Source organism: Amblyraja radiata, chromosome 21, assembly GCF_010909765.2.
Source record: "Amblyraja radiata isolate CabotCenter1 chromosome 21, sAmbRad1.1.pri, whole genome shotgun sequence".
NCBI lineage: Eukaryota > Metazoa > Chordata > Chondrichthyes > Rajiformes > Rajidae > Amblyraja > Amblyraja radiata.
This window is the reverse complement of record NC_045976.1, coordinates 43,728,316-43,749,735: the sequence shown is the minus strand read 5'-3', so window position 1 is coordinate 43,749,735 and position 21,420 is coordinate 43,728,316. Positions and strand designations below refer to the sequence as shown.

General features: G+C 49.1%; 1 protein-coding gene across 2 annotated transcripts in view; it reads right to left on the bottom strand.

Moving 5' to 3' along the window:
- Window positions 1–17,912, bottom strand: part of sema3e (semaphorin 3E) — a 53,465-nt gene extending 35,553 nt beyond the window's left edge. For both annotated transcript variants that reach the window (XM_033040221.1, XM_033040222.1), the window contains exons 1-3: window positions 17,759–17,912; window positions 2,079–2,239; window positions 545–607 (exon numbers count right to left, since the gene is read on the bottom strand). In XM_033040221.1, the coding sequence (XP_032896112.1) occupies window positions 545–607; window positions 2,079–2,239; window positions 17,759–17,894 (360 nt within the window). In that variant the 5' untranslated portion in view covers window positions 17,895–17,912. The remainder of the gene's footprint in view (window positions 1–544; window positions 608–2,078; window positions 2,240–17,758) is intronic.
- Between the last annotated feature and the right edge of the window lie 3,508 nt (window positions 17,913–21,420).

Genomic DNA, 21,420 nt, shown 5'->3' with positions numbered 1-21,420 from the left:
AGGATCGCGCCATTTGAGAGCTAGTACCGACTCAATGGGCCAAATGGCCTCTTCTGCGACGATCTCAAAACCAAGTTGTATATTAAGGGGATCGCGAGATGTGGGGATCGAACAGGAAGATGGAAGTCAGGGGAGATTAGTCAGGAGGATTGTCACAGATTCTGAAGAAGGGTCTCGACTCGAAACATCACCCATTCCTTCTCTCCAGAGATGCTGCCTGTCCCACTGAGTTACTCCAGCATTTTGTGTCAACCTTCGGTGTAAACCAGCATCTGCAGTTCCTTCCTACACATAGTTTATAGTTTAGTTTAGTTTACAAATACGTTTGCAATGATTCGCCGTGGGCTGAGAGAGTAGAGAGGCTTTGGTCTTTGCTTCTGCCATCTAGCCAGAGGAAGTGGACTTCCTGCAGCCACAGCGTGCTTTGCCCGTCCACTCCGCACCAACATGAACCAGTGCTGGTGCTTCCCCCTGCAGGAGAATGCCGTACATTATGACAGTAGTTCTTATTGTGAGCATGGTCTCGCCGATGATGCAGACGTACCATTGGGTCTCTTCCCTTCAGCCGACAGCTCTCCCTCTGCCTCTCTGTGGAGGGCCAGTGGATCTGAAACAACACAGGAAGATGGCTGAGCTGTGGACATTCCAGGGCTGCCGGATACAGGGACCTTCGTGAGCTCGGTCCAAAGAGCTGGAGTGGGGAATGTCTGGAGAACTGGGAGTATCTGCACCCAACTGGGAATTCACTGCTCAGTAACGGAAGTGTTTAGTTTAGAGATACAGCGCGGGAACAGGCCCTTCAGCCCACCGAGTCCGTGCCGACCAGCGATCCCCGCACATTAACTATCCTTCACACACTAGGGACAATTTACAACGTTAACAGAAGCCAATTAACCTACAATCCCGCAAGTCTTTGGAGTGTGGGAGGAAATCGGAGTATCTGGAGCAATCCCACGTAGGTCACGGGGAGAACGTGCAAACTCCGAACAGACAGCACCCGTAGTCAGGATCGAACACGGGTCTCTGGCGCCGTGAGGCAGCAGCTCTAAATAATGGGTTCTAAAGAACTCTGAATTCACTGGAAGTTAGAAGGATGAGAAGGGGTCTTATAGAAACATATAAAATTCTTAAGGGAGTGGACAGTCTTGATGCGGGAAAAATGTTCCCGATGTTGGGGGAGTCCAGAACCAGGGGTCATAGTTTAAGAATAAGGGGTCGGCCATTTAGGACTGAGATGAGGTGAATCTGTGGAATTCTCTGTCACGGAAGGCAGTGGAGGTCAATTCACTGGAGGTTTTCAAGAGAGAATTAGATTTAGCAATAGACAATAGGGGCAGGAGTAGGCCATTAGGCCCTTTGAGCCAGCTCCGCCCTTCACTGCGATCATGGCTGATCATCCCCAATCAGTACCCCGTTCCTACCTGCTCCGCATATCCCTTTACTCCGCTACCTTTAAGAGCTAAATCTAACTCTCTCTTGAAAGCCTCCAGAGAACCGGCCTCCACCGCCCTCTAAGGCAGAGAATTCCACAGACTCACCACTCTTTGTGTGAAAATATTTTTCCTCATCTCCGTTCTAAATGGCTTACCCTTTATTCTTAAACTATGGCCCCTGGTTCTGGACACTCCCAGCATCGGGAACATGTTTCCTGCCTCTAGCGTGTCCAAACTCTTAATAATGTTATATGTTTCAATAAGATTCTCTCTCATCCTTCTAAACTCCAGAGTGTACAAGCCCAGCCGCTCCATTCAATCCACATGTGACAGTCCCACCATCCCGGGAATTAACCTGGTGAGCCTAGTTCAAGAATTTAGCTCTTAGGGCTAAAGGAATCAAGGGATATGGGGGAAAAGCAGGAACAGGGTACTGATTCTGGATGATCAGCCATGATCACATTGAATGGTGGTGCTGGCTCGAAGGGCCGAATGGCCTACTCCTGCCCCTATTTACTATGTTTCTACCGCTGTGCCATCGTGCCACACATGGAGCCCAGCAGGTAGGTTAGCCACTGCTAACTCTGGCATCATTTACCACAGAGATTATTGATGATCTCCCACAGATGGGAGGAGTGGCCTTACCTCTCGTGAATCCTGGTCAACGTGGTCCAGGCTGAGGGACCAGAGCCGGTCTCTGCCGCCGACGACCAGCTGATCCCTGTACTCATCCAGGAGCACGGTGTGTATGTCTGGCATCTCTCCAGACCCATGGAACAGTCTGCTTCTGTTCAGCCCCCACAGCTCTGGAATGGAAGCGCGGAGAGGGCAGGTCACCATCAGACACAGCTGCCCCTGATGTAAAGTCTACACAGACAATAGCACTAAGTCACAGACCTTCTGAGATAGTTCAAACGTTTATGTTATAGCAGTGGACTTACACATTCAGCCCATCAAGTCTACTCCACCATTCAATCATGGCTGATCTATCTCTCCCTCTCAACCCCATTTTCTTGCCTTCTCCCCATAACCACTGACACCCGTACTAATCAAGAATCTATCAATCCCTGCCTTAAAAATACCCACTGACTTGTGGCCTCCACAGCCGTCTGTGGCAATGAATTCTACAGATTCACCACCCTCTGGCTGACAAAATTCCTCCTCATCTCCTTTCTAAAGGAACATCCTTTTATTCTGAGGCTGTGCCCTCTGGTCCTAGACTCTCCCACTAGTGGAAACATCCTCTCCACATCCACTCTGACCAGGATAGAGGTGGCAGCGCTGGCTTCACCTCCTCTGGGTGTTGTTTGTGAACTGTTCTTGACCCACGCACAATTAGTAGCTCAGGCCACAGGGCCAGTGGGGAGTGAGCTGTGTGCCATACAGACACTTGTCCATGGATCATACTGGCTTTGAACAGATACAACCTCTGCTGTACAACGTGTGGAATGACCATCATTGCGTACAGAGTTTATGTGATGGGGAGATGGGAAGAATGGTCATGGTTAAATGGACACACTTAACATCAGTAAAACACAAAGTGCTGGAGGAACTCAGCAGGTCAGGCAGCATCTGTGGAGGGAATGGTGAGGTGATATTTTGGATTGAGTTGACTAGGGTTGCGAGAGATTTCAAGAGTTTAGAGTAACGAGAAGGCAACAAATCAAAACTTACAAAGGTCTTACCGGGCGAGGCAGGCTGGGCAAAGTGAGAATATTGTGAGGATATTGCTCTGATGAGCAGTCTTGAACTAGGGTCTCAGATTAAGAGCTAACTTGAAGTATCCGGAGCTAATACTGCTACCACCATCATCTATTGTGACAAGTGATGGCTTCCACTGATTGTCGCCGGAAGCTTGCGGCCTCTTCAGGATGGACGATGACAGCGAGGACAACATTTGTACCAAGATGGACACGATAAGAAGACTAAGAGCTGGGCTGTCGTAGATGTTTCATGTAGTGGTGAATCTTTGCAGATCGCTACTCTACTCTGGTCTGTGGCGGCTCAGTCATTGAGATTGTTCCAACATCCAATCATCAGATATCTGGGATGAAGGGATGTTTTATCTATCTTCCTACGGATGAATATTTTATCCACAGCCGGTATTTATTTACGGAACCAGATCTTGGTGCTGAGCTAGATCAGTCAGGGCTGTGATGGATGGTAGAACCAGCACTGAGTACCAGATGAGCACCTTCTGAATCCATACCTTATGTTCTTTGCACTTGCTTCGCAACGTTAATAATTTAAAGCATCAGCCAACAGGTCGATAAAAGTCCATTTTCAAGTACATTATTGATCAGATTTATGTTGCCTTCCAGATGTGGAGCTATGGGCTAAGAAGCCTCATAGAGATTGTTTGTCTTAACTGACACAGTTTTACAGCAGTAAGAGTTCAGACTTATACAGGACAAGAGCCCAGGGAAATGGATAGTGGGAAAAAATGTTTTAACCTGGAACTGTCGCTCAGTGCTGTACTCATCTGTTTCTACAAAGCATCGTGTGGAGCTCGAGGAGAAGGCTGTTTAGAAGGATGAGGGGGTACCTCAGTGAAACTTACCAAATAGCGAAAGGCCTAGATGGAGTGGATGTGGAGAGGATGTTTCCACTAGTGGGAGAGTCTAGGATCAGAGGCAACCGCTTCCTGTCGGGTCGCAGCCAGAGAGTCAGAGTGGGCCATCACACATCCACGGCCCTCAGCCTCAGTACCGGCTCTCCACAGGGCTGCGTACTGAGCCCCCTGCTCTACACCATCTACACACATGACTGCACCCCCGCCCACCACAGCAACACCATTGTCAAATTTGCGGATGACACTACGGTGGTGGGACTCATCTCCGGGGGGGACGAGTACGCCTACCGGGATGAGGCGGAGCAGCTGACAGTGTGGTGTGGAGAAAATAACCTGCTCCTCAACACCTTAAAGACAAAGGAAATAATAATAGACTTCAGGAAGAATAAAATGGACATGGTACCATTAATTATCAGAGGGGACTGTGTGGAGAGGGTGGCGGATTTCCGCTTCCTGGGAATCCATATTGAGGAGGACCTGACGTGGAGCGTGAACACCTCTGCGCTGCTGAAAAAGGTCCAGCAGAGACTGCACTTCCTGAGGGTGCTCAGGAAGAATAACATCAATCAGAGACTGCTGCTGTCCTTTTATTGGTGCTCCATTGAGAGCATCCTAACATACAGTGTATGCGTGTGGTACACCAGCTGCACATCGGCTCAGAGGAAAGCGCTCCAGAGGGCCATTGACAACGCCCAGAGGATTGTCAGCTGCCCTCTCCTTACCTTGGAGGACTTACACAGTTCCCGCTGCATCAAAAAATCCCAGAGTATTATAAAGGACATTTCCCACCCCGGACACTCCCTGTTTGAACTGTTGCCGTCAGGCAGACGGTATAGATCTACAAGGACAAGGACAAACAGACTTAAAAACAGTTTTTACCCCACTGCTATAAAGGCACTAAATGTAGCCGCCAAGGAACGCAGGGGCGATACATACTAAGGGACTGTGGTACACTGTGAAATCGACAGAAGGATGTAGGGCTGGGTGTTTATGCGTGCTATTTTCATGATATTTATTTTAGTTGTTTATCTTTTTAAAAATATTTTACCTTGTATGTATCGTTAGCTTTTAGAAATGTTTGAATGGTGCACTGACTGGCTGACATTTTTAAATTTCGTTGTACATGGTTCATGTTACAATGACAATAAAGAAACTATTCTATTCTATAAAGAAACTATTCTATTCACAGCCTCAGATTTAAAGGACATTTAGGAAGGAGATGAGGAGGAATCTCTTTGGTCAGAGGGTGGTGAATCTGTGGAATTCATTGCTACAGACGGCTGTGGAGGCCGACAGTGGGCATTTTTAAGGCAGAGATAGATAGATTCGTGATTAGTGCGGGTGTCAGACGTCATGGGGAGAAGGCAGGAGAATGGGGTTAGGAGGGAGATGTAGATCAGCCATGGCAGAGTAGACTTGATGGGCCGAATGGCCTAATTCGTCACCTATCCATGTTCTCCACAGATGAAGCCTGACCCGCTGAGTTACTCCAGCACTCTGTGAAACGTCACCTATCCATGTTCTCCACAGATGCTGCCTGACCCGCTGAGTTACTCCAGCACTGTACAACTGGAATGAGAATGTGTTCAGAAGGAACTGCATCAGATCATGTATCCACAGCCAGTGAACATCCTGCTCCAGATGTTTCTGGGTGACTTGGCCAAACATTAATATTGAAAGCATCCAATTCCCAAACGTGATGCTTGGTTGAAGATGTGTAGTCTACAACTATGCTGTGAAAACACATCTACTGGGCTTACAACAACTAGAAAGAAATGCCTAGAAATAGTAAACCATATTTTTTACATTTCAAATAGCTGGGAAACATAAATAGTTCAACGTGTGAGACTGTGAACCAATGAGTTCAGTCTGCAGCCATGTCCTCTGGCTCGGACAATTGTGCATTCACCCTATTCATTCCCCTCATGATTTTATACACCTCTAGAAGATCGCCCCTCGGCCTCATGCACTCCAAGGAATGGAGTCCCTAGCCTGCCCCGACCTCTCCCGCTGGCACAGGCCTCAGTCCCAGCTACATCCTCAACATCTTTCCAGCTTAATTTCATCTTTCCTATTGAAGGGTGACCTAAACGCTAGTGCTGGCCTGTACAACACTAATGTAATGTCCCAACATCTCTAGCCAGTCCCAGGCTGATGAAGGCCAGTGTGCCAAAAGGCCTCCTCACCAGTAGTGGCGTAGTTTATATACAGTCTCGCTGCAACTACAAAAAGCTACAACAGTTGTAGCACAAGTACTTGGTGTTTTAATAGTAATTCCTACTGCTGCATTACTTTCAGAGCCGTATCTTGAGGTAGTTACTGATCTTGATGCACCTTGGGAAGACACAAAAAGCTGGAGAAACTCAGTGGGACAGGCAGCATCTCTGGAGAAAAGGAATGGGTGACGTTTCAGGTCGAGACCCTTCTGCAGATGTTGCTGCACCATCCTGCAGCTTCCCCTTGGACGACCAGTCTCTGAGCACGACCCACCAGAATGACGTCTTACACAACCCTCTCTATGTGATCGGACCCCTGTGTTGGTGATGTTTAGGGTGGGTGTCACCTGCAGTGAGCAGGGAGAACTGTTGGGATGTTTCCACCAGTGGGAGAGTCTAGGACCAGAGGGCACAGCCTCAGAATTAAAGGACGCTCCTTTTAGGAAGAAGATGAGGAATTTCTTTAATCAGAGGGTGTTGAATCTGTGGAATTCTTTGCCACAGACGGCTGTGGAGGCCAAGTTAATGGATGTTTTTATGGCAGTGATTGACAGATTCTTGATTAGTACGGGTGTCAGAGGTTATGGGGAGAAGACGGAAGAATGGGGTTAGGAGGGAGAGATAGATCAGCCATGTTTGAATGGCGGAGTAGACTTGATGGGCCGAATGGCCTGATTCTGGCCATTATGACATGAACACAGACCTGGCATTCCAGTTTGCAACCTCAGTCACTTCAGTGTAAAGCATCAGCCTGGACATTAAGCCCCTGAGTTTATTGTGTTGTCGAGCAGACATTCATTGCTGTAAAGTTAAGCTGCCTTCATGGTGCCGGCTATTTATAACTGGATCACTCCATACTTGTGGGAAGTGTGTAGTCTGGAAGCTGTAGATGTTTGAAGTGGTGCCCAATCTAACCAGCAGCTGATGTTCTCCATACATACCCAGTACCTCCCACAACAAGCCTGTTATAGACCTCAAACACAGGCCACACACAGTCAGTTGCTGGCAACCAGCACTCTGCTGAAGGCCAAGAGTGTCCACATTCATAGACACAAGTGCTGGAGTAACTCAGCGGGTCAGGCAGCATCTGTGGAGAACATGGATAGGTGACGTTTCACAGAGTGCTGGAGTAACTCAGCGGGTCAGGCAGCATCTGTGGAGAACATGGATAGGTGACGTTTCACAGAGTGCTGGAGTAACTCAGTGGGTCAGGCAGCATCTGTGGAGAGAAGGAATGGGAGACATTTCATGTCCAGACCCTTCTTCAGACTGAGAGTCAGCAGAGAGGGGGTCTAGAGATATATGGCTCCATGTTCAGCCAGGAAACGCTGGGCTCTCGTGGTGGGGTGGACATCTTCGTGCTGTAGAAGATGCCCATCTCCCCTCTTCATCCCCTGCTGTCTACAAGACACAGTGATCTGCTGTCAGGCAAGGAGTCTCTTTAATAAGGATGTGAAGATCCTTTAATAAGGATGTGAAGATCTCCATCGCCTTGTTGATTAAAAATCATCCAGCCACATGCATTGTTTGTGAACATTTATTTTTATTTATTTTCAGTTAGTCCAAAGTCTGTTTTGGGGGGAAACTTTTACTTTTCTATGTGGGGGTGGGGGGTAAGGGGGAAACCGTCTCCCAGTCTCTTCCTGGCGGGGACGCGACTATTTCTCAGAGTCGTGTCCTCGCCCCCCACCTCGCGGCCTACCAGCTGGATCGGAGCGGCCTTTCCTGCCGGGGACCGGGAACCGGACCAGGGCTGCTACAGCGGCGGCGCAGCGCTGGAGTCACCGCGGAGCGGGCGATGCCTACCTGGGTCGCCGTTTGGAGCTCCGGAGCGTTGGGCCGCTGCTCCAACATCGTGGAGCTCTGGTGCGGAGAGCTTCCAACGCGGGCGGCACTGAACAACATCGTGGAGTCCTGGGGCGCCTTGCAGAGGGTCTCCAGCGGCAGTCTCCACCCGGCGCGGCCTGCGGACTTTGGAAGCCGCCGACTCCGGTAGGAGGGGCTGACTCTGGTGTCCACGCCGCTGAGGACGTCCCGCAGCCCCGACGTCGGGCTTGTATCACCCCGGCGAGCGGTCCTGGACATCGGGCCGCCCGTAGCGGCAACTGCGGAGGGGCTTGGGGAGGCCCTGACCACGAGGAACAGTGGAGGAAGAGACTGACTTTGGTGTCTTCCCACACAGTGGGAAACTTTGATTCTGCTGTGTGGGGATGTTTTATGTTAAATTCTATCGTGTGTTGTGTCCTTTATTTTTGTTGTATGGCTGTATGGGAATTACATTTCACTGTGCCATCTGGCACATGTGACAATTAAATCTATCTTGAATCTTGAATCTTGAATCTTGAACATTCAACTTCATCAGAGCTCCATGTCTTTGACTTTTCTCATTGAATGACCCTGGCCCACTTTAACCAGCTGTGATGTTCATCAGTCAGGATCTTGGAGCCAGAGTTTCCCAGCTCCCTCACAATGGTGAACCCAACAATGGCCCTGAGCTGGTAAAGCAACGGCCTGACAGCACCATTGACCCAGGTTCCATCCTGACCTCAGGCGCTGTCTGAAGTGCAGGTGTAGGCCATTCGGCCCTTCCAGCCAGCACCGCCATTCAATATGATCATGGTTGATCATCCAAAATCAGTAACCCGTTCCTGCTTTCTCCCCATATCCCTTGATTCCGTTAGCCCTAAGAGCTAAATCTAACTGTTGAAAATATCCAGTGAATCGGCCTCCACTGCCTTCTGTGGCAGAGAATTCCACAGATTCACAACTCTCTGTGTGAAAAAGTTTTTCCTCATCACAGTCCTAAATGGCCTCCCCCATATTCTTAAACTGGGACCCCCTGGTTCTGGACCCCCCCAACATTGGAAACATTGTTCCTGCATCTAGCCTGACCAATCCCTTAAGAATTGTATATGTTTCAATACAATCCCATCTCATCCTTCTAAATTCCAGTGAATACTAGCCCAGTTGACCCATTCTTTCATCGTATGTCAGTCCCACCATCTCGGGAATTAACCTGGTGATGCTGCATTCCCTCAATAGCAAGAATATCCTAGCAAGTCTACGTGGAATTTACATGTTGGCTGACTGGTTCGCATACCACAAAAGTTTATCACTGTACCTCAGTACATGTGACAATAAACTCAACTGACTGTGACCTCGTGCCTCATAGATCGATTGGTGTCTCTGTCCCGTCCCCTGTCCCCTGACCCCTGTCTCCCACACAGACCCAGCCACGCTTGCTTGCCCAAAGTTGTCATGGCAATGGCTAATGTGCTTCATGTGAAGTTGGCCCGAGACACACCTCTCACTGAAGTCCCTCAGTAGTGACTAGCAAATACAAAACTGTTCCCATTACACGGATACAGTCACACAGGCCCTTCAGCCCAACTTGCCCATGATGACCAACATGCCCCATGTACACCAGTCCCATTAGCCTGCGTTTGATCCATATCCCCCCAATCCTGCCCTATCCATGTACTTGTCCAAATATCTTATAAACATTGTGATAGTCCCAGCATCAACTACCTCCTCTGGCAGCTCGTTCCATGCACCCATCTGTGTGAAAAAGTTACACCTCAGGTTCCTATTAAATGTTTCCCCTCTCACCTTAAACTCTGTCCTCTGGTTCTTGATTCCCCTACTCTGGGTAAAGGACTGATTCACCTTATCTATTCCCCTCATTAATGTAGTTAAATATATTCAATCATTTTCAATATACCTGTAGCCATGCAGAAAACATTTGCAAAGGGGATAAAAGATCACAAGGAGATGAAGATAGACACAAAAAGCTGCAGTAACTCAGCGGGTCAGGCAGCATCTCTGGAGAAAAGATACAGGTGACATTTTGGGTGGAGACCCTTCTTCAGACTCTCGACCCGAAACATCACCTATTCCTTTTCCCCAGAGATGCTGCCTGACCCTGATGTTGAGTTACTCCAGATTTGTGAATCTATCTTTGGTTTAAACCAGCATCTGTAGTTCCTTCCTACACATGAGGTGGAGGTGGAGGTTGTCCACACTTGGACTTGCACCTGTCCTGTCATCATCTCCTTGACCACAACCACCCTCACCCTGTGCCCAGCCCTGTAGAACACAGCCCAACATTAGGGGACTTGCTGGTGACATTGTAGAAGATGGAGATGTCAGTAACACACTCCATATCTCCAGATTACTGCCCGCTACAACTAACTCTGCCAAACATCTCGCAGGGAACACGTTCTATTTTTGTTCCATGATTTACGATAGTTGTGAGTTTCATTTCCTCCTTTCATCTGCCATGGGCTCTGGTTATTAGATTTATAATCATCCCTCTCTCTGCTGTTTTAATTAACCATAAAATCTCTCAAAGTAAACAGGTCGCTCAATGAGGGAACAAATGAGAAAGCATCCATTGTTGGCGGGCGCTGGGATCTGTTGCCTGATGGTGGGGTCTCACTGAGCTTGTTGTCTACAGCAGAGCTGACAGCCCTGTGCTTCATACATCTGTATTACCCAGACCCCGCACTCAGCGAGTGTGCAGAGCCCTCACAGAGTAACGTACACAGGTTAGAGTTGGTGACAAGCCTGGCTTTATCCTCGAATCACACAGCAAGGAAACAGGCCCTTCAGCCCAACATGTCCATGCCAACCAAGATGCCCCATCTACACCAGTTCCATGCACCTGCGTTTGGCCCATATCCCTCTAAACCTTTCTTATCCATGTACCTGTCCTAGATCTTTTTAACATTGTTATAGTCCCTGCCTCAACTACCTCCTCTGACAGCTTGTTCCATACACACACCACCCTCTGTGTGAAGAAGTCAGGTTCCTATAAAATCTTTCCCCCTCTCATGTTAAACCTATGTCCTATAGTTCTTGTCTGCCCTACTCTGGATAACAAGAGTGTGTGTGTCATTCACACATCTATGATCCTGGAAGGAACACCTCGCACAAAGTTCTGACAAAGTTTAGCTTTAAGATGTGTGTCTGCAGCAAATGCCATGTAGTTTGTACAGCATCATTTATGGATCTCAGCACACTTTAGCCTGTGACCACTGTGGACCCATTCATAGCGAATCATAGAGTCATACGGCACAGAAACAGGCCCTTCGGCCCAACCCATCCATGCTGACCAAGATGCCCCATCTAAGTCAGTCCCATTTTCCAGAATTGGATCCATATTCTGTTAAACCTTCCCTGTACATGTACCTGTCCTTTACCTGTTGTTATAGAACCTGCCTCAACTACCTCCTCGTTCCCTACACCCACCACCCTTGTCGTTGCATGCAGCCATCCTTATTAATGCAGCAGTCCCATTCATCCCAACAATGCTCAGCCTTTCGAAGCCTTTGCACTGTATTGTTGCTGGGATCATGTAGACCTCCCTTGCTGCAGCTAATGTCCACGTCACCAGTCCACCAGGTGGACATCCTCCTTTAATGGAGGGATTCATTTCACCATCTACTTAGACCATGTCATTCCCGGTCATGCATGTTCAGTGTATGATGAGCTGACATGTAACATCATAAGATCATGTGATAGGAGCAGAATTAGGCCATTCGGCCCATCAAGTCCACTCCGCCATTCAATCACGGCTGATCTATCTCTCCCTCCTAACCCCATTCTCCTGCCTTCTCCCCATAACCTCTGACACCCGCACTAATTAAGAATCTATCTCTGCCTTAAATATATCCACTGACTTGGCCTCCACAGCCGTCTGTAGCAAATTCCACAGATTCACCACCCAAACCTAAAGTGTACAGTCGTGGGCAACTCCGCGGCTTCTCCTTCTCCTGGCCACCCCTCTGCAAGTGCTTGGTATTTTGGGATCTCCACCCATTTGTGTTGTGGGATATCCACTCAGGACCACCCCTCATCTAGTGGCACATTCAACCTCTAATTCTCCCTGGTGGTTGAGGAGTCTTGATGGGGGAACCGATGTGGGGATTTCCACATATGAGGGAGAAGTTTGATCTGCATTGCCTTCCATCACAGTGAGGATTGTGGAATCCACTGTGATGGATGTTCATGTTAACTTTTATGTGGTTGTGTGTCTTGTTGCTTTTCACTTTATATGGCTGTATGGTAACTCAAATCTCACTGTACCTTAATTGGTGCATGTGACAATAAACTGACCCTGAAACATTGAAACTTTGAGGCCGAGTCCTTGCATTGAACGCTGTGCAGCTGTTACAGATGTTTTATGTTCCCTTTCATATCTCTCGTTTCCCTCTCCCGATTCTCAGTCTGAAGAAGTGTCCCGAACCAAAACATCCCCTATCCATGTTCTCCACAGATGCTGCCTGACCCGCTGAGTTACTCCAGCACTCTGTGTCCCTTTTCAACTGTCCAGTTAGCTAGTTTAGTTGAAGAAGGGTTTCGGCCCGAAACGTTGCCCATTTCCTTCGCTCCATAGATGCTGCGAAGGAATGGGTGACGTATCAGATCAAGACCCTTCTTCAGACATCAGTTTTGTTTGTGTGCAATAACAATAATAGTCTATTGTGGTTCAGAGCCTATATGAGGTTGTAGTGTTTGATAGCTTGATGGCTGAAGGGAAGAAGCTCTTTCTGAACCTGGACGTTACAGTTTTCAGGCTCCTGTACCTTCTTCAGGCTCCTGTACCTACTGTACCCCGAGAAGGGACAAGGCAGGATGGGCAATGATTTCAGGGTACACCCCGAAGGCAGTGTCATAAATAAAAGTTTCACTTGCAGAAACACGAGCTTTGTAGACACGAGTCTGAAGAAGGGTTTCGGCCCGAAACGTTGCCTATTTCCTTCGCTCCATAGATGCAGCCGCACCCGCTGAGTTTCTCCAGCAGTTTTGTCTACCTTCGATTCTCCAGCATCTGCAGTTCCTTCTTGGACAGCTTTGTAGTTTTGTTGGTCATGGGTAAGGAATCCCCCAATGTTGTGGAATTTCATGGGCTCCTCAGTACTGAATCCTACTGATGGATTACTGACATTCTAACGGCCTTAACCCTTAACAGGTTAATCTGATAATTCCAAAACATATATCAGGAGTTAATCCTGCAGGAAATTTCACATCCGCTGACAGAGAGTTTTGTCAGGAGCTGGACCTGAGAATGCAGTCAACTTTATTTGATTGGTGCTGGTTTTGATTTGGAACCCATCGCAGCAAGTCAGAGAAGTTGTTCACAATTTGAACACCACAGACAGGACACGAGAGTCTCGAGTCACAATTCCTGTTATCTGATGCAATACCCAGAATTAATATCCACAGCTCTGGCCTGATCAAGGGCAAGACAATAGTAAAAAAATAAACTGAAAGATTGGACGATTAAATGGAAAACACATTGTGATAAATGTAAATAGTTTGTGCCGCTCAAAGTGGTTAATAGGATCCTGGGATTGTAAAATAAAAGGTTCTGGAAAACTTAAATAGCTAACAGAAAATACTAGAAATACACGAGGGATCAGGCAACATCTGCAGTGAAAACAACGCATGGAGTGACAGAGCGATCTAGCACAGAATCAGGCCACTCAGCCCATCGAGCTCTTGCTGTCCCACATTTATCCCGTTTTATCCTCTCCACAATCCCATCGACAACCCCTCAGTTTCTCCCCCTCCCCCTCAGGGTAATTTACAGTGAACCCACTGACCCACACATCTGGGGATGTGGGAGGAAACCCACGCGGTCACAGGGAGAGCGTGAAAACTCCACACACACAGTGCCCGATGTCAGGATCAAACCGGGTCCTGGCGCTGTGAGGCAGCAGCTCTACCCGCTGCGCTACCTTTCTCTCTCCACAGATGCTACAAACACTTTGAGCATCTCCCGGTGTTCTGGGCTTGGTTCAAATCCCATTCCCAGAAATGTGTCAGTGAACCTAGTGGATTTAGTTGCATTATTTCCCAGCTGTCATCCCAAGCTTGAATCCCGTTTTATCCAGACCTCTACTCCAGTCCAGTAAGTACCTCTCTGCTCTGACACCGGATGTGGCCTTGGTTTGGGATGGCAGGGATGCAAGGGGGTTCTCAGATGCTTGTGGTCAATCCCACATCTTCACAGAAGAGACCAGGTGTTGATTTAAATTCCAAAATTCCTTTGATTCGGAAATGTTCCATTAAATTGGAAGTTGCAAATGTAGATGTTTTATTTAAGCAAGAAAGGAGACAGGAAACTTGGAAAGTGCAGACCAGTGAGCTGAACATCTGCCAAAGGGAACAGGTTAGGGTCTGTGGTTGACGATGTCTTGGTTCTGCAGCGAGCAGGAAATGGGGTGAACAGAAATGGCTCTGGTTGGCAATAGATAGCAAGTGGCATGTGGCAGGGAATAGTGCTGGGCCTCAATTTTTACAGTTTGATGAAGTTTATTTAGAGATACAGCGCGGAAACAGGTTTGTCGGCCAACTAGTCCATGCCGACCAGTGGGTCGATCACCGAACACTATCCACCACACACACACACACGTGTTAATTTACAGAAACCCAATTAACCTACAAACCTGTCCGTCTGGAGCGTGGGAGGAAACCGGAGTACCCAGAGAAAACCCACGCAGGTACGGGGAGAACGTACAAACTCCACAAAGACAGCACCCGTAGTCAAGACTGGAACCCGGGTCTCTGGCGCTTGAGGCAGCAGCTCTACCCGCTGCACCACGGGAGCAGAGAGAGAGGAGAGAGAAGAGAGGAGAGAGGAGGAGAGGAGGAGAGGAGGAGAGGAGCGAGGGGAGGAGAGGGGGAGAGGGGAGAGAGGGGGCGAAGAGGGAGAGGGAGAGGAGAGGAGGGACATTGGGACCACGAGAATTAGAGAGGTTCGCTGAGTGGATTGAAAATGCCTAGGACAACGAGTTTAAGGAGGAAATATGTGCACCTGTTAGACAGGGTACATGGATAGGACCGGTGTTTAAAGGGATATGGGCCAAACGCAGGCAGGTGGGACTAGCTTGGGTTGGCATGGACAGGTTGGGCCAAAAGGCCTGTGTCTGCTGGATGACACTATGACTCTAGAAGTGACAGGTAGCAGGTGTTTGGCACAAGTGCCCACATCAGTTAGTTTATTTAGTTTATAGTTTCTTGTCATGTTCATGTGTAACGAGGTACAGTGAAAAGCCTTTGATGCCTGCTAACCAGTCAGTACAAAGGCAATCATGATTACAATCGAGCCGTTCACAGCCGTCCACATTTTACAGGGAATAACGTGAATAACGTTTAGTGCAAAATAAAGGCAGCAAAGTCTGATCAAAGATAGTCCAAGCGTCACCTGTGAGGTCGCTAGTAGTTCAGCGCTGCTCTCTGGTTGTGATAGGATGGTTCAGTTGCCTGATAACAGTCGGGCATTTGAGTACAAGAGATTCATGTGGTGACCGGACAAGATGCTGAGCCCACAATCATCGGCTGTCGGCCCAGATGAAGGCGGCCACACACTCTGGCCAGTGGCCAGTTATCGTGAGGGGAGGGACACAAGGAATCAACACGTCCAGTTTCTGAAAAGTTGCAGACATTAAAATTCCAGTTCTCAGCTAACACTGTGGGTGCTGGCGGCGCCTCGTCCACTCTGTGCCAAAGATCTTATAGCTATAGGATCTTTGCTCTGTGCCTCTGGGCGGTGAGTGTGGGCTGAAACTGCTTCTCTCTGTCCACATGCAGCTGCCGAGTCACCCAGCATTCACTGTGCCCGGGAGATCTGCACCCTCTCCCATAGACAGTGTGAGTGAAAGGGGGAATATTATGTCTACACGTTGGTGCAGCGGGTAGAGCTGCTGCCTCACAGCGCCAGAGACCCGGGTTCCATCCTGACTACGGGTGCTGTCTGTACGGAGTTTGCACGTTCTCCCCGTAACCTGCTGGGTTTTCGCCGGGTGCCCCGGTTTCCTCCCACACTACAAAGACGTGCGGGTGTGTAGGTTAATTGGCTTTGGTGAATGTGTAAAATTGTCCCTAGTGTGTGTAGGATAGTGTTAGTGTGCGGGGATCACTGGAATTTCATTGTTCTATCCGGGACAGACTGCATGATAATAAAACACTCCTGACTCTTTTGACGGCACGGACTGGGTGGGCTGAAGGGCCTGTTTCTGCGCTGTATCTCTAAACTGAACTCATCCAGGGCAATAAGATAACATCTGTACACCCAACAGAACAGCGGGTGCCGCCCACCTCTCTGGTAATGTCTTTCTCAGTATCCACAAGTTAGACTTGTGTAGGTCTGGATGTTTCATTCAATCAGCAGTTTGTCAAAGAAAAGACTGTTTAACAAAGGTATGAAATATACAAAGATAGACAGAGTGCTGGAGTAACTCAGCGGGTCAGGCAGCATCTGTGGAGAACATGGATAGGTGACGTTTTGGGCCGGGAACAGAAGGCTGTGCAGGCCAAGTCAATTCATATATTTAAGGCAGAGAGAAAGATTCTTGATTCGTGCGTGTGTCAGGGGTTATGGGGAGAAGGCAGGATGGAGTTAGGGGGGGGGGGGGGGGGGGAGAGATAGATCAGCCGTGATTGAATGGCGGAGTAGACTTGATGGGCTGAATGGACTCATTCTGCTCACTTATGAACATGAACTTCAGACTGAGAGTCAGGGGAAAGGGAAACGAGAAGTATAGACGATGTAGGTGATGTAGAGAGATATAGAACAAATGAATGAAAGATATGCACAAAGTAACGATGATAAAAGAGACTGGACGTGATGACTGGTTAGAGCGACCAAGGCTTTTCCAGCTACACGTGACAATAAACTCAACTCAACCATTCCTTATTTCCATCCCTTCCGGATGAAATGTCCAAACAGATCCCACATGAAAGGACAGGATCGTTACAGACTGAAGAAGGGTCTCGACCCGGAACGTCACCTATCCATGTTCTCCACAGATGCTGCCTGACCCGCTGAGTTACTCCAGCACTCTGTGAAATGTCACCTATCCATGTTCTCCACAGATGCTGCCTGACCCGCTGAGTTACTCCAGCACTCTGTGTTCGTCTGGTTACAGGGGCATCGTTAAATCTCTCTCCGTTGCCCACTTTGCTGCATCGATGTATTGCCGAAGGCTCTGTATCCGACGCTTCAACACAGTTGGGACACATTCAGCGGCGTGAGCCTTAGAATCCTCCACACGCTGGCCCTTCGACCCACCGGGTCCGCGTCGACCAGCGATCCCCGTACACACATTAGGGACAATTTACAATTTACAGAAGCCAATTAACCTACAAACCCGCACATCTTTGGAGTGTGGGAGGAAACCGGAGCGCCCGGAGAAAACCCATGCAGGTCACGGGGAGAACGTGCAAACTCCGTCCAGACAGCACCCGTAGTCGGTATTGAACCTGGGTCTCTGACGCTGTGAGGCAGCAGCTCTACCCGTTGCACCACCGTGCCAGCCAGTCTTTATATTCAGTGTGACAACCCCACTGATGAGTCGTGGGGAGGCCACAGGTGGCAAAGGAAAGCAAAGGTTCACCTCGGTTTAAACCAGCATCTGCAGTTCCTTCTTACACTAAGGTTCATCTGGCTGACAAGCGCAGTCACAGCTCTGGTAGAATCTGTTGTCCACGTTGACGCAGCCGGCGACCACAGTTAACATACACTCACTCACCTTTATAAGACAGACGCAGTCTCGGGAGGCTGGTATCGCCAGCGCTGGAATAATGGCAGCAAAGTGCCAGTAACATCCACACCGTGCCCGCCTGTCGCAATCCGCCCCTCATCTCCCTCTCCCTGTCTCTTCTCATTCCCCACTCCTGAACAATGAGCATCCACTCCCCTCCCTCCCCCAGAAGCTATCCTCCCCCTCGCTCTCCTCCCCCTCGCTCTCCTCCCCCTCACTCTCTCCCCCTTCCCCTCTCCCCTTCCCCTCCTCTCTCTCCTCTCTCTCCCCTCCCTCCCTCTCTCTCTACCTCTCTCACTCGCCTCGCCTCGCCCCCCTCCCCTCCTCTCTCTTATGCCAGTGTCCAGCGCTTTGTAATGTAAACTTCTTGCCAGACTTCAATGCAACCTGCCCGGAGTGTACCTGAAGTATTTCTCAGCCTCTCTCTCTCTCTCTCCAGGGCCCGGCCCTGGTTCCAGTTCACCTTTCACCTCTGCTACACACAGGTGAGCCCCGCTTGCCCCTCACCTGTATCCACCGACCACTCGCCAGATTCTGTCCCGCCCCCACCTCTCTCTTCCAGCTTTCAACCACCCCTCTCTCCACCCACCCACCCTACTCCATGGGTCTGAAGAAGGGTCCCGGCCCCAGCACGTTGTGTCTAATATTCGACACAGAACCTTGAGCGCTGGCGGCGTGAGGCTGAGTCTAGTGATCGGGTGCAGCGCACTCTCTCTCTCCCCCCCCCCCCCTCCTCCCTCCCTCCCCCGTCCCTACTCACTCCCCCTCCACCCCGTCCCTGCTCACTCCCCCTCCAGCCCCCCGATGTTCCGTGGAGAGCCGCCAGGCCACATCTACGGGTCATTCAATAAAAGACTAGTTTGAGCACCGTATTTAAACATTTAAACAACAGCATGTTTTTAACGGTTTGTAATTAATGTTTTATTCCGGAGAGTGGGACTCGAACCCCTACATAAGTTTTATAATTATATATATATAATATAGACACAAAATGCTGGAGTAACTCAGCGCGACAGGCAGAGTTAGACATTTTCTAGAGAGAAGGAGTGGTTGATGTTTGGGGTCGAGACTCTAAACGTCACCTATCCATGTTCTCCACAGATGCTGCCTGACCCGCTGAGTTACTCCAGCACTCTGTGAAACGTCACCTATCCATGTTCTCCACAGATGCTGCCTGACCCGCTGAGTTACTCCAGCACTCTGTGAAACGTCACCTATCCATGTTCTCCACAGATGCTGCCTGACCCGCTGAGTTACTCCAGCACTCTGTGTCTGTCTTCGGTTTAAACGAACATCTGCAGTTCCTTCCTCCTACACATAATTACATAAGTTTGTCCAGTATTGGTTTTTGGAAGGCAGCTGAGCTAATAATGAGTTGCATTACTGTGAGCATCCAGCCTGTATAACGGACAATCTCTATAATGCTGAGCTAATTATGTCTCACATTGTAAACATTTAGCCTGAAGAAATGGCCGCGCTCGTGTCCCCGGGCTGCATCGTCCACTCCAAACTCTGCCAGATAGAAACCAACAGCTTCAGTGCCACAAACAGCTTGGATAAATCTCTCAGTGGGGAGCAGCGTTTAAACACAAAGACACAAGGATCTGCAGATGCTGGAATAGTTTAGTTTAGTTTATTGTCACGTGTACCGAGGTACAGTGAAACGTTTTACACCATCCCCCCTTCCCAGTTCTCCAAACCAGTCTGACTGTCTCCGACTACATTCTATCTGTTTGCTTTGTTCTTACCTTCTCCTAACCAACAATGATCTGTTCTACATTTTCCTTGATCTCCATTCCCTTTGTCCTATTTCCACACCTTACACTACCTTATCTATGTATCTCCCACTCCCCTGACATCAGTGAAGAAGGGTCTCGACACGAAACGTCCCCCATTCCTTCTCCCCAGAGATACTGCCTGTCCTTGAGTTACTCCAGCATTTTGTGTCTATCTTTGAGCAGAAAGAGGACAGGGCTGTGATCACCCCGTCACTCCTCAGGCCATTCATCTTGCTGATGTCAAGGGCTAGCTTGTCACCCTGACACCATGACACAAGGTTCTTAATCTCTATCTTGTAACGCAGTTTATCATTGTGGATCCAACCCACAGGAGTGGTGTCACCAGCAAACTGAGACAATAGACAATAGGTGCAGGAGTAGGCCATTCGGCCCTTCGTGCCAGCACCAGCATTCAATGTGATCATGGCTGATCATCCCCAATCAATTTAAAGATGGACTTGGTGTTGTACACCGGAATGAGTAAGTAAACCTATGATGAGCGTTTGACGGCACTGGGCCTGTCTGTACTCGCTGGAGTTTAGAAGGATGAGGGGGTACCTCATTGAAACATACAGAATAGTGATAGGCCTGGATAGAGTGGATGGGGAAAGAATGTTTCCACTAGTGGGAGAGTCTAGGACCAGAGGTCACAGAATTAAAGGATGCTCATTTAGGAAGGAGATGAGGAGAAATGTCTTTAGTCAGAGGGTGGTGAATCTGTGTAATTCTTTGCCAGAGAAGCCAGTGGAGGCCACAAGTCAGTGGATATTTTTTAAGGCAGAGATAGATAGATTCTTGATTAGTACGGGTGTCAGAGATAGATCAGCCATGATTGAATGGCGGAGTAGATAATGGGCCCATCAATTAGGCAGCGTTGTGAGAATGAGTGATGGACGTGCCAGTGGACAGTGAATAATTACAGGGAGGCTGGGCTGTGGATGAGTGGTGGAAGGATGAAGGGGTATGTGTAGACAAGGGTTTGTGACGCAGGCCAAGGGGTCGAGTCGGAGTGTTCACTCTCCCGCTTTAACCACCTAATGGACTGTAGCTCAATGTTAACCTCCAGTCCTGCAGTCAGAGCAAAGGTGATGTGCCATCATTATTGCCACAGCCCAGGACCACAGCTACTGGTGTTGGCATGGTGAGTGTCACTCACTCTCATTACCAGAGCCAGAGGGCAGGGGCCACACTAATGTCCTGCCACCAAACTACACCAGCCGGCTGCCTACCCCTTCCCCATGGTTACGTTCATGCCCAGAACTCGTTCGAAATGGAGCACACGGGCACAGTGGAGAGCTCCTGAAGAAGAAGGGTCTCGACCTGAAACATCACCCATTCCTTCTGTCCACAGATGCTGCCTGACCCGCTGAGTTACTCCAGCACTCTGTGTCTGCCTTCGGTTTCCAGCACCGTGGGGCGTTGAATCCTGGACCAGGATTGTAATGCAGTCATTTAATATTTACTATTAAGAATATTTGGTGACTTTGTATTATGGTGGTGGGAGTTTAGTTTAGTTTAGAGATACAGCGCGGAAACAGGCCCTTCAGCCCACCGAGCCTGCGCCGACCAGCGATCCCCGCACACAAACACTATCCTACACACACTAGGGATAATTTACATTTATACCAACCCAATTAGCCTACAACCTGCACGTCTTTGGTGTGTGGGTGGAAACCGGAGGACCAGGAGAAAACCCACGCAGGTCACGGGGAGAACGTACAAACTCCGTACAGACAGCACCCGTAGTCGGGATGGAACCCGGGTCTCTGGCGCTGTGAGGCAGCAGCTCTACCCATTGCACCACTGTGCCGTCCTGCTGTTGGGCCGGTTCACAGCGAGGCACATGGTTCATTATTCGTCGTCTGCTCTGGA